At 50.5% G+C, this 14,015-nt stretch overlaps 1 protein-coding gene across 1 annotated transcript in view; it reads right to left on the bottom strand.

Moving 5' to 3' along the window:
• GALNTL6 (polypeptide N-acetylgalactosaminyltransferase like 6) overlaps positions 1-14,015 on the bottom strand; it is a 253,908-nt gene that overhangs the window by 34,456 nt on the left and 205,437 nt on the right. The window contains exon 5 of the mRNA XM_078602886.1: positions 2,608-2,793. Coding sequence (XP_078459012.1) covers positions 2,608-2,793 — 186 coding nt within the window. The remainder of the gene's footprint in view (positions 1-2,607; positions 2,794-14,015) is intronic.

The following is a 14,015-nucleotide window of genomic DNA, read 5'->3' as shown; positions in this document are numbered from 1 at the left end:
GTCCCTGCAGTCACGAAAACTTCAAATATAGATTTTCCACTGGGAGCTGCGCAATTTAAAGTCATCTGGATTGAAAACTAATTTCGTTAGAACTGCTCTTTGAGTTTAGTTTGTTGTCCTTCCCCCCGCACCTCTGATGAGCACGATTGGCTACGTACGGTGTGAAAGATGTTCAACGTACACGCATCCACTGATGGACGATGAAGGCCTCGCCATGCCACTCTGAGCCTGGAAGTCGTTCGACCAGACATCCCCGGACCCGCCAGCGTGCGCTTAGCGAAGGGGGGAGCCAGGAATGGTTCAGATATCTTCTTGGTTCTTTCGGTGAAGTCACGTAGAATGGAAATAATAAAATAATAAAAATAAAACATAATAAAATAATTCTCACGTCGTTTCGGCCACAACGCAAGCAGCCGTCCTCAGGTGGAGAACAGGTCTGTCGAGAAGACAGAGTCTGAATGACAAGCCCCAGGCTTGGAGCGACTATTTAAGCTGGGTTGGAGGGGCGAAGAGCGCCTTGACAAAGGAATTTGCATATCAAGAGGAATTTAGCATATTTATGGGAAATGCAGATATGCGATCCATCCCAGCTTAAATAGTCGCTCCAAGCCTGGGGTGTGTCATCTCGACAGACCTGTTCTCCACCTGAGGACGGCTGCTTGCGTTGTGGCCGAAACGTCGTGAGAATTATTTTATTATGTTTTATTTTTATTATTTTATTATTTCCATTCTACGTGACTTTACCGAAAGAACCAAGAAGATGAATCCCTGCAGTCACGAAAGCTTTAAATCGAGGTTCAGATATCGCTCGCTTCGGACGCCAGCCGTGGCTAGCGCGATGGAGGAAGCGCTCTCAGCGAGCACCGACTGAGGCTGTCATCACAGGCTTATGTTCATCTCCCCCCCGTAGTTTTCTTGGGCCACGTTGAATTGGAGTCTAATTCCAGCTGGGGCTAATTGCTACTGGCAAATGGCCAGAAATGTATGCTGAATGGGCTTACCAAGCAGCAGCGCAAAGCTCCCTGTGGACAAAGACAAAAAGATACCCCATATAGCCTCAACTGACTGTTGGGGAAAGTGCTGTTCACGAGCACCAATGAAGGCCGGCACGGCACACCACACGAGGGGGTCGGTGGGCAGCACCACGCTCGGCTACCTTTGTCTCCCAAGCGGCGGTGTTTACACATCGCACCAGGTACTCATTTGAGGCTGAGTCGACCTAGGGGAAGCCCACTAGTGTTTCAGTTAATCGTCACTGACGTTTGGCCGTGAGCGGGAATCGAACTCGGGCCGCCGGGATCGTAGCGCAGCGTGCAAACCGCCACATCACCATTCCCCTGTGGACTCTCCCGCGTGCGCACACACACACACACGCGAGAGTTGCAAAGGGAAGGCTCGTGACATCACAAGTCAGCCAGCGGCAGTGGTCAGCAGGGCCCCACCAGCAGGCATGTGTGTCACGATCGCAGTTCGAAAAAGAAAAACGACAAAGCGAGAGCCGTCCCATTGGCCGAGCCGTATTGCTCAGCGTCGCGCCTCCAAGCGGAGCGCGACCAGCAGGTGAATATATAAATAAGCTCAAGTGAACATTAAAATTTGATCTTAACGCCCATTTTGAAAATTCCGTCGGATAAAGCTTTCAAAATGCCTTCACGTGACAACAATCTGTAAATATCCTTATTACTATTATTATTTTTGACAGCCATCGATCGTTTCAGAACGTGGGTAGAACAAAAACTTTCCGCCGGGGTGAACGCGCCACTCGTGTGCGATAGATACGAAGGCGCCGCTTGCGTACGCGTGATTTATGCCGAACGGGGACGCGGCTAAGAAGACGTGACGGACCTGGGAAGAGCGAGGACTCGCGAAACTCGCACGTCGGGGGTAGGGGGGGGCTGGGACGCCTAGCCCCCCCCCCTCGCCCCCCCCCACCGCCCCCCCCCCAAAATAACAATTAGTCATATTCATATTCTTAGGTTTTTTCGGTAAAGTCACGTAGGTAAAAACATTAAAAAGTAAAATAACTAAGGCTCAGCCTTGTGTTTCCACGGACGGGTGCATAAAACAGCTCAAAAGTTAAAGCCTGGTTTAGTTTTATTTTATTTTATTTCAAGTGGCACAAGTTTAAGGGGGTGTGAGAAATACTTACGATGTTTCAAGCGAACACCATCTTTAAGACTTTCAAGCACGGCCTTCCCTTGCCTACCTCTCCCCTCCGCACACTCTTGTGTCGGGTCACTCGCTGGTCCGTGCTGTCTACTCACTCCCCTGCCACGGTTGAAATCCAGGCTCAACAGCACTTCCTTTAATCGTCGGCGTATGACCAACGACCACAGCCGCACACTGAAGAGTTTTTTTTTATTTCCCATTGGCGCATCAGGTATCCGCATCTGCCGTGGGCTGTTTGGATGCGGTTTAGGGTGGACCGTGAGCTTCGTGGAACATCAAACCCCAGGGATCTTCGGCTCGGGTGCACAGTGGGAAAGAGATCACCGAGAGCTGCACCGCACCCGGCATCGGCAGGACGTCGCTTCTCCTCCCAGACCCCCCCCCCCCCCCGCTAACCCCCGACCCCACCTCCGCCCCCCGACCTCCGCCCGATCTCACCGAGCAGCGGCGGGAGCCAGTTGACGTTGGCCTCGCAGTGCGAGTCGAGGAACGTGAGGACGTCTCCGTGAGCCGCGGCCGCCCCCAGGAGGCGCGTGCGGATGAGGCCCTCGCGGCGCGAGGTGCGCACGATGCGCACCACGGGGAAGCGTGACATGTACTGCTCCAGCTGCCCCTTCAGGTGTTCTATACGCACACGCAGCAGCAGCAGCAGCAGCGACAACAAACGAATACGTTACTCATTGCACACAGGGTGCTTGCCACAAATGAACCGCGGTACCTTGCTGACCTCGTCAAAGGGGCATTAACCGGCACGCAAAGTCCGGTCGGCTTTTGGCGAACCGTCGAAAAAAGACGGTCGCCGCATCGCGCGCTTTCAGATGCGCTGCTTCTGCGGCCGTCTGGAACGCTCTTCCTTCCAATATTAGGAAGCCACTGGAGCTATGCAACTTTTAAATCTGGAATGAAAGCTCATTTCTTGAGAACTGATTTTTGTGTTTAGTTTGTTGTCCTTCCCCCGCACCTCCGATTAGTGATGTTCGCTATGTACGGTGTGAAAGAAGTTCAACATACATACAACAACAACGTGGGCACACAGTAACACGCATCTCCCGATTAGCGTCTTGCGATGAGCGTCGAGGCCCTGGCAAAAATCGTCATCGTCGTCGTGAGCCAAGCGCCTCTGGGCTGAGTTTGGCTCGAGCTAACCAGCAGATACACAACAAAGCTTGCTAAACGTTTAGAGATATCTGTCGGAGAAACACATACCCAGGTCATTGTCGTCGTCATCATCATCATCATCGGCAGCGGCAATGATCTATCCAATGACATCACCATAACTTGCAATGCTGCGACGTAATAATCCGTCGAGCTCTTGTGCTCAAGCGTTCATCACTCCAACTCCACAGGAAACCTTCTCAAGCGCACGTTGGCTCCCGAGTTGACCCTACCGTCCTTAGTTTAGCCCATGAGCCGTCGTCCCTTCTAGCGAACCTGTCCTGCGCAAGCCCACTTTACTGTTTGCAACAGAAATTTGTTATCTCTCATCCACCAGCTCATCGCATCGCTCCATTTTCTCGGTGGACGTGAGCAAAGAATACATCTGAGCCGATTTCAATTGACGCATCGATGCGTCGTTAGATGTGAGGGGCGGTCAAGCTCCATCTCGGCCGCCTTTATCTCTCCGACTCAGCTGCTGCCCGCACTGTATGGGGGGAAATCCTTTTATTTGGCGATGTTGGCCGAATTATCGTGATGCATGTGCGGGACATCATCGTGACATTTATTTATTTTAATTACATCGATGAAATGTGGGCTGTCAGTAAAAATAAGCCCTCTCTTCTTGTCAATGTGTGAATTGAATAAAAAAAAATTAACAGTCGGGTAACCCTGCCACCCTGCCACCATCTTCTCCTCCCTCATCCAACCCCGGGCATTAAAACCTCCTCCTCCCTCCTCCTCATCCCCCTCCTCATCCTCCTCCAAGCCACAGCTCTCCTCCGACGTCTCTTCGGATCGTACCGCGCGCTCGTTCCCCACGACGGCCGACGGTGTTTCGCCCCACGCGCTGGGAGCGCTTCTTTCGGAAACTCGAATCCCGAAGAAGCTCCCGGGCACGTGGAGCGAAAACGTACGGCCTGAAAACGCACGAAGAAATGGCCCGAGAGGATGATGGAGCGGAACCAGCTCTCCGATGCGTTCGCACGCTGTCCTGGGCATTGTCAGCGACAGAATTCCAAGGGAGCTGCCAGCACGTGGAGCGAAACGTCAGACATTGTGCCGAACAACACGGCGGCACAACCCGCAAGCGCACCGGAGAGCCGATGACAGCGTGTGGCCGCGGAATCCTACGCAGTTGTCACGCAACCAATTCCGAAGACACTTCAACAACGGCAATAATAATAATGCAATTTATAATGTACGTTTGTATGTATGTTGAACTTCTTTCGCACCGTACGTAGCCACCCGTAATAACGGGGCCTTAAAGTGCCCCCTTAAAGTAGGTGGCGTTTGAATGCCGCGATTGTGCAGCCGAACGGAAAGCTTCTTTGACCCAGATGAGGCCCGCTCCTTTTATACGGCCCAGCAGAATGGGCGTTCGTCGCGTGCCAAAACGAGTCGGAGAAAATAATCGACTCTCGATTCGAATCGCGGCCATGAATCGCAACAAGCCATGAAATCGCCACATTCTAACGGAGGATTCTAGATTTGAAGCTTTCGTGACTGCATACTCTTAGGTTGTTTCGGTAAAGTCACGTAGGTAAAAAAATAAGTTATAAAAATAATAGAAATAATAATACAAATAAAATAACGGAGGATGTCCGAGGCAATCTGCTCGTCGCACCGACAGAACCAGGACCCTCCCGGATGAGCCGGCGATCCTCCGTGGATGCACCGGCACACGTGCAGAAACAGCAGCAGTAAGCATCCAGGCACCATCCACCTTCAAGCAGCAGCTCAATGCTTCTACTGTTGTGGAGTGACTCATGCAGCCAGCTCTGGCTGCAGAGTTTGGTAGTCCATGTTGTTTACGTCATGTATTGTGAAAATTCGGTCACAGTTCCTATGACCTGCACTGTTTCATTGCTTTTATGGCTTTATTTTGGTGATTTTCAATAAGTTTTTTGGTTTGCCCATGTTTGTTTGTTGTAGTACAGAGTTAGACTGATGGCCTAAATTTAAGTTGTCTTGTGGTTGTTGTTGTTGTTTGCCTTGCATGCCACTGGGATTTTTGCACATTTTTGTGTACGGTGCTTTTTCTGCAATATTTTACTGTTTGCACTCAGTCACATAGTCACTTTAAGATGTTTTTTTCATGTTTTTGTTTTTTGTTTGTTGCGGTTGCACCCGATTCAAGAGCCGAATGGCTCACAGGGCTATACCTAATAAATGAACTTGAACTTGAAGTTACTCCACCGTTCGGGCTCTCGCCTGTTCGGGATGGCATACGAGACTTTAAAGTCTGGCTCTGCCCCGCTGAATTCTCTATCAAAGAAATGGTCTGACTATATTGAAATATGCGCACATTACAAATTCATCTTTTTTTTACTATCGTTCATGCGCATCGTTACACCCCTACTAGACAGATAACTTTAAAGAATAAAAGTTGTATCTCATGATTTCGATACATGCGTGAAATAAATCTGGCACGTAGGGGATGATTGCTTTCAATTAACGCAAACGGCATGTGCGGCGTACGCTGGTAGTACATTTAGGCTGTGGGAACGAATGAAACAGAACAGACGAGATTTTATACAAAAACAAAACAAAGAAATCGATTCTCAAACGAAATCACAAAGCCCAAATTGTGAACCCCCAGGGACAGCGAATCATTATACGCCTGCTAAACTCATCGGATAACACGTGGGGAGAGGCTGCCAGGTTAGGTAATTTTATTTGATACTTTTTTTTTTGCGGACGCTCACAGACTCTCATTTATATTAGATTGGTAACCATATGCTGGGTGCTCCGCAAGACTCACATTAATTTAGTTGCAGTAAGTAGCCAGAGCAACAATTACAAACTCTGCTGCCACGCGTCCATTCGGCTTGTCACTTCACCACGCAAAGACCCCCCTTTGACTGAAGGGGGCTTGACTCAGAGGACCGTTTCTAACCTAATTTGGAGCTTTCGTGACTGCAGGAATGACTCTTTGGTTCTTTCGGTAAAGTCACGTATAAAGAGAAAATAATAAATAAAATACTAGCATACGACGTTTCGATTGCAACACAAGCAATCGTCATCAGGTATAAATGAAATAGAAACACAAATCTAGTATACTTAGAAATGTAACGTAATACAACAGAGAGTCGGTTAACATAACAGTCAACACCCTACCTGGTTGATTACGTTCTTCCTGAGAATGCTAAATTTGAGAGAGAGATAAAACACAGAACCAGAGACATATAGACAGACATATAAGTAGAGACAGATATCACAGAGATACATAGAGAGAGAGACGTACATAGGCACACCGCTTCTAACCCGTGACTTGGCTGATGAAGAGGACTTCGTGGAAGGGGTTTCACAAGTAGTTCTGCAAACGCCATCCTTCTCGGGGCTGCCCTTGCCTGACACGGCATGATGCACCGCTCGCTGCAGATCAGAGGTCGCAACCGGGTAACCGATACCCGTACTCTACCCGATACCCGGCTACCCGTACCCGGCCGGGTACGGGTACCCGTTTGCGACCCTGGTGCGGCCGGGTACGGGTAGACCGTGAGTCACTGGTGAGTCACCGTTTGTCACTCATTTCCCAACGTCTTGTCTCTTCTCACAATTCAAGTTCCTAGAATCAACCCACCCGCGCCTGCAACATGGCTTCATCCCAGAGGTTGCAATCAGGTACCCGATACCCGTACCCTACCCGTACCCGGCCGGGTACGGGTAGGGTACGGGTACGGCCGGGTACGGGTACGGGTACCCGTTTGCGACCCTGGTGCGGCCGGGTACGGGTAAGGAATCAAAACCCGTTTGCGACCTCTGCTGCAGATCTTACGAGCACAAACACCTTCCTTCGACTCGTGAAATTGCACCGACAGCACAATCGAAATACCGTATAATTTGGTGTGGTGGGGGGGGGAACAAAAAAAATCAACAACAGAATCTAATTTATTCATTCATTGAATTCAATATTATGACGACTGAGATTCCGGGCTCACTGGCAACCTTCAACCGGCGACACCCCTGCGATTGGAAGCTTTTTTTATTTACTTACGGCCCTGGTGACAGAATAGCATCGAGCGCGATCGACGGAACAACTGGCGACGGAAGAGCATCGAGCCGCACGGCTCTCCGACGCGTGTTCGGGCAGCGCCGCGTGTCGTTTCCACGCGCTGTCCGACGTTTTGCTCCGCACACACGCTGCGTGCCTTCTGAAGAGGTTCCTGAAGCAGCTTCGACTAAGTTCCTGAAGAAGCTCCCTGAACGTGCACCGAAAACGTCGGACATCACGGCGAACAACACGCCGATACAACCCGAAAACACATCGGAATTTCATTGTAGGTGTTGTTGAGTTTATTTTGATGAGTCTCATTTGCAGGAGTGGCCTGCGGCTTTCGGGGTGTGATCATTAGCACGCTTGTTTACCTAGGAGAGCTGCACCGAGTCTCAAATTATTTTCAGGCGGGTCTTGCCAAGCTTTTGCTGTGGGGGGGGGGGGGGGGCGATGTTGCGTTATGTGTAATCCCAATAGAGTGATTTGCAACGACATTTTCATCATCAGGATGTTTTTGTGTAGGGTCCAAAATAAGTGATTTGGAAAATGGCAAACTTGTGAGCGAAGCAGACGGTGCGCGGTATTACCGTGGTTATCACACGCGCGCCGCAATAAAGTGCGTATGCACGCATGCTGAACTTCTTTCGCGCCATACGTAGCCAACCGTGCTAATTGAAGGTGACCACTGGATTTGAACGCTGAACGACGATCGTTGGGAGCGTGGTGATCGTTGTTGTGATCGTTGTGGTGATCGTTGTGGTGATCGTTGTTGTGATCGTTGTTGTGATCGTTGTTGTGATCGTTGTGGTGATCGTTGTGGTGATCGTTGCGTGCGTAGTGGCAGAGATTTCGCTACGGGCAGCGAGAGGCGTCAATTGTTTTCCCGTCAGACGTAAAGGATGTCTCGTGTGAGGCCGGGTGCCATTATTATTGATTAATAATCATAATAATAATTACTAATGGTATTTTTCGTGTCATCGAGTAAAAAATTGCCTTGTTTGCTTATGTTGAGTTTTTTTAAAAACGTAAACACACGTGGAATGATTTGTCAGTGAAGGAAAAAAATCCAGCGTAGAATGTACAGGAACATTAACACGTGTTTGTTCTCAAGAATTGTAATTACTTGTGAATTTAAGCTATCGTCAATTGCAAATTGATGTTGGGCACAAGGCTAAAGCTTTTTATTGTTTATTGTTGTTGCAAATTGCTTCCCTTTATTGTTGTTGCAAATTGCTTCCCTTCCCAACACGATTCATCGCAAATGATTGCTCGTGCTTTGCATACGTTTACCTCTGGTCCTTTTTGAAAAATGTATAAACATCACCTGAATCAGCTTCTAAAAATAATAACTTACGGCCCTTCGTCAAGCCACTGCTGAATGAAGATCTGTCTACCATGCCGTGTCAACCGTGCTGATACATTCGACCATACTTCACCACACCGGTCAAGCGTGGCTCGGGCGAACGGGGGTACCCCACGTCCGGTTCGCGTGCCACTCGCCACAGACGGTTTAGCCGTGACCGGGAATTGAACTCGAGCGAACCAAGTTCATTGCGGCCGTGCGCGCCCCCCACCGTGCGCCACTGCCCCACACCTCAATGAGCCCTCATCGAACACGACGGCTCTCCCTGTCCGTGCGCGTGTGAGCGGGTGCGCAGTCCCTCGTCTCCATGTGCCGTGCGGGTCGTCGGGGATGTTTGACCCCAGAACCCGCACGGCGCGGGGGATATGCCTTGGCCAACCCGTCGCACGGGGACTGGTGAAGGCTTGGGCAGCAAATGTGTGGGAGCGCAGAAGTAGAGCGCGACAGTTTGCCGAGTTGCCCCGCTGCTACTACGCCACCGTGCAGTGCTGCTCCGGTGTTGCCCGCGACGAGCCGGCCCGGGCGAGTGCGACCGGGGCCACGGGGGCAGAAATATATTAATAAATATATAAATCAGTGAGATCCTCCACTTCGGCGGCAGCACACACGCTTCGTCGCGCCCGTAACGATTACCCGCGTGCACATTAACTCCGCACGATTAATATCTCCACCGAGAAATTAAGTGCACACCGACGGATTCTTAAACAAACTGAACTCGCTTCCAATCCATTTCCATTTTACACATGTAAAGGCTTTCCTTCCCCCTAGTCGCCGCCTCCCCCCCCAACCCCACGCTAGCACCCCCACGACTCTCTAAGGCGAGACCGTAACAAGAGCAATAATTTTATTCGCGAACATTTTGTATTTTCCTCACACGTCGCGTTTTTTGTCGGCGGTTTCCTCGCGGAAATTGCTTTTCAAACTTCGCCTTTTGTTGCCTCCGTGCCTTCGGAACTTTTCGCGGGAAAAAAATAATAATCACGCGATGCAAACGATGTCACCGCCGCACGGCTCGCTCAATGCGCGTGGCCATCGGCGCGCGCCATCGATCGGACCGCGCGCGCAACGCTCGCCCGAGCGGCAGCAGGTGGCCTCCCTCTGAAGGCAACAAAAGACGGCCTACTTCATTACCCGGCCTGCGTGGGTTTTGTCGCGCGGGCGAGCCACGCTGCACCGCGCCTCGTCGTCGTCGTCGCCGCCGCCGCCATTGTAGCGCACAACGCTCGGCAGTTCGCTCCTCGCCGAGTGAATTCAGTTCACGTGTCTGGGAGCCGCTAGAAAGCTCACTTTGCTCCTGAATAAGCTCCCAGCGCGTGGAGTGAAACGTCGGAAAGCGTGCCGAATGAACGAGCGGTACAGCCCGACGGGCACATCGGAGTGCCCCGATTCATTTCCTAACTTTTTGCTTACGAATGCCATTTCGTCTCAACCTTACAACATCAACAGCCTCTCTCTCCTACCCAGTGCTCTCTCCTACGTTTCTCTATCAGGGGTTACATTTTCCAGAGCGCAACCGCTGTTGACCTACTGATTAAGTGGAACTCACTTACTAGACCTCGGAGGGATAATGGGCTTTAAAATAATGAGTTATAAAATAATGAGTCAACTCCCTAGTGGGATTTGAACTTGCAACCTTCCGAGCCACACGCACTCCACAATAGCGCCACCCAGTTTGACACGAAAAAAGTTAAATATTATAATACAACGTAACAATGCCAGTGATTTACCCAAAACCTTGCTGAGTCTCCGGACTTCTTCGCAGGAGGGTCCTGCCACATCGACCTCTTTGTCCATTGTCGTTCACGAGGGCTTTTGCTTCGCGTGGGAAGAAAGCGGAGAAGCCGACAGAAAGCCCACCACCACGGGCGCGCGTGTGTGGGTGACGTTAAAAGCCCAGCACAGAGAGGTTAAACCCATTGCTCCTCTCCGACTTGATTTCAGACCGGAGCAGCCTCAGTGGTCTCCCTTTGCGCAAAACGCCAATGTAATTACCGCAGTGTTAGCATTGCAGGGCGTACTAATGGCGTGAAACAGAAGCGCTATTTAAATTACCCGAAGATATGCCGGTGAGGTGAAACGCGATTGGGGGTTTCGAGATCGAATTGAGGCTGTTAAATGGGCACCGTACGGTGGGGAAAGAAAAGGAACCCCCTCCCCCCCTCCCAGCCCTGCAAACGTCGGTCCTATTTAAGTGGACACTGGCGAACTAATCTCCCACAAAATATTTGCGAAAACAAGAAGCGGCTTACTGCCGGGACTGTCACCCTAATTACGAAAAACGAAACGTGCTCGGCACGTGAAAAGAACTAAACGTGAAAGACAAAACGTGCGGAAACAAAAGAGGGACGTGGAAACTGTTGACTAAGGGTTACCGCGGCCTCATTAACCCCGGGAGCAATCTCGTTAGCGCTCGGAATCACCCCGATAACCGGGGAGCGCTTTGCGACGCGGTGGGAGGCCCCCCCCCCCCCCCCCGGGGCGGCCACCGAGAGGCGTCGTCGCTGTGATGGATCGAGCGACGACGCTGCCCTCTGCCCGCTCGGCTCCGAATATCTCAAGCGAGAATCCGCCGCTGTTTGTGAGCTTTGGCCATATATTTATTTCACGACGAGTCTTGACCCCCCCAACCCCCCGAGCCCCCAAACACTACGGTTTGCTGATCGGACGCTCGCCTTTTTTGTTGTTTTCAAAAGTAAATATCTGTGTTAAAACGTGCAAAGATGCACGGCGCACTCCGCGGGGGCACAGCCGGAGAAGGGGCGTCGCGTACAGAACTAATCGTGTTGTCGGTGCGAACGTTTGAGGGACGCGAGCGTCGCGTGGCGATCACGTGGTCAACTGCGTGAAGAAAAATAAAGCAAGTTGACGACAGTTGTTATCCGGGGCTACCCATACGAACCCATTTGAAGCTATTGTCGCAATTAACTTTGCTGCAAAAAGTCTGCGGCACAATTAGACCCCTCAATCACGATCACAATCTGTGATCTTCGACGGCAACAGCCGTTGTCTATCCACTGCTGGATGAAGGTCTCCCCCACACTCTCGCCGTCCGTCGCGGGCGAGCTTGCCAGCAACCTCGCTCCCTGCACAGGAACCGATCTCATCGCTCCGTCTCTGCGGTGATCCTATTACTCGGAGGACAATTAGTCAACGCCAAGTGAGCTGAAGCGAGATGGTACATCTTGTTTCGTGGGAAACGCTTCTCCAGCCATCTCATTCCTCAATAAATACCTCAAATTCTTTTAACCAGTGAGCTTTCAGCACATTTTATAATAATAATGATCATTATATACATTTTTTAAATGTCATAACTTCAGTGCTGCACATTTGATTTATTATTGGCTGATTTGCAACCCTTTGTCAATCCACTCTAGGATGAAGGCCTTCCCACGCGCGGCTGGTGAACGGGACAGTTTGACCATACTTGAACGTTGCTGGTCAAGTTCACATTGGTGAAGGAAGTAGCCCAGGGCCGGTTCTGGCATCAGTGGTTACGTAGCGCATGAACCAATCCCGCACCACTCTCCACGATTGTGGTAGTAGTAATAATGCTAAAGTATTTAACAAGTAATTACAGTAAGCAGCTCAGGAGGCTGTGCGGGGCAAGCATTTGAAACATCAAAATAAAAGAACAAAAACTTGAGCAGTGAGAGTTGTGACCCCCACAAGACACAGCAGCCCTCTCAAATTAAACACTAAATACACTTCTCAACACGCTGCATTTGCATATACAAAGTAGATTGACAATAAGCAATGTTATTAATTTGGTTCAGCAGGTCACGTATGGTAGGGTAGAGGGTCCAAGATATCTACCAGCATGAAACAGTCGGCCAAATATCCTCCGCAGGTCTTCTCTCTACGACTGTCTATCATGGAGGCGTCTTCTGCCAGCAGTGGCATGAGTAAGCAATTGCAGGGCTGTGCCCTCATCGAACTCCGTGTAGAACAAAAGCTAAAAAGCGGCGATTCGGGTGAGTTCGGACTGTCACAGGGAGATGAAATGAGAAGGCAGCAGGTAAGGTGGGTGAGCGATTGCCCGCAGGCAAAAAGTGAAGAACTTGGCTTTGAAATTGCATTTAAACTGGGGGAGGGAACTCGCGTTACGGACAATCAGGGGGAGGGGGGGGGGTCCAGAGAGAATTCCCAGCAGCGGAGTCAAATATTTTCTGACGGGCGAGAAATATCCCAGAATCACCGAGGCGAATTAGGCGAGCCGGGAGGAATCGGCGACTCTTAAAGTTCCGTTTAGCAATCAGCCGTCCCGCAGGCACTGACACCGCGTGCCGTGAAGGCAAAGGATCCAGAAGGGTTTGACAAATGTGCCGAGCCGTGGGTCCGGCCCGAAACACAATTAGACAGGAAACAAATGTGGCAAAGTCTCCCCAACAAATAATGAAAATGTATTGCTGCATCCATGCGGGTTTTGCCAAATCCCATTACTGCTCCCGCACGTAATTATGGTGATTTATGGCCGAAGAAGGAAGCAATCTTTAAAATTGAGTGCATTGCCAGAAAGTGGAAAGGGGGGGAAAAAAAAAATCAAATTTATACGTATAAAATAATAATGATGATAAAAACAAAATGAATGATTAATAGCAATAATAATAAAAACATTACTTCTGCTCAACATGACGCTGCCGCCGATCACCGAGCGAGAGTCACTTATCGGGCGATCGCGGAGCGACGTTGCCGCTCTCGCAGCTTGCACCATCGCTCCATCGCCTTCGACACTGCGAGAAGGCATCTGCTGAGATACGCCGAGCGGAAAAAAACAAATGCCTCCTGCGTGCGCCCGCCTTTGTGCTTGCTCTTTATTTAATTCACGCTGTCCCGTGCGTTGCGTTGCCTTTTTGGCTTTCGGCGCGGAACTTTTCGTGCCGAGATTTTAGTCACGGGCCACGCGCAATTAGCCGCCGCCTCTCGGCGACCGGATCGCCGTCTCTCCGTTCGGCGAGCGCCGAGAGACGAGGCGGCAAATCGCCTTTCCCGAGAACGCGGGGGGCTCTGGTCCTGGCGGGTGCCAAGCGCCAAGCCGCGCGAATTACAGAGCGGGCGGACGCAGCAGTCCAATAAGTAACGTTCGTAATGCCGTCTAAGTAAGGTTTGGAATGTTAATGTATTAGCGCTGTGGGGGCGATGGTGGGGTGGTGGCACAATAACACTCATACAGATGATGGAATATGAATTAGATTTCAGTGTAAACTTATGTTGCTGTTAGGGGCTTACCCTATTGAAAATTCAGGCAAACTGATCAAAGGGTTGTCCAAAAACTTTGAGGCACACATGAGAGCAAAGAGGGGGATTTGCAAATTGCAAACCCTGATTTGC

The sequence above is a fragment of the Lampetra planeri genome, chromosome 19, assembly GCF_965212315.1.
Source record: "Lampetra planeri chromosome 19, kcLamPlan1.2.h2, whole genome shotgun sequence".
Lineage (NCBI taxonomy): Eukaryota > Metazoa > Chordata > Hyperoartia > Petromyzontiformes > Petromyzontidae > Lampetra > Lampetra planeri.
Note: the sequence above shows the minus strand (reverse complement) of the source record. Positions and strands in the feature narration are given on the sequence as shown.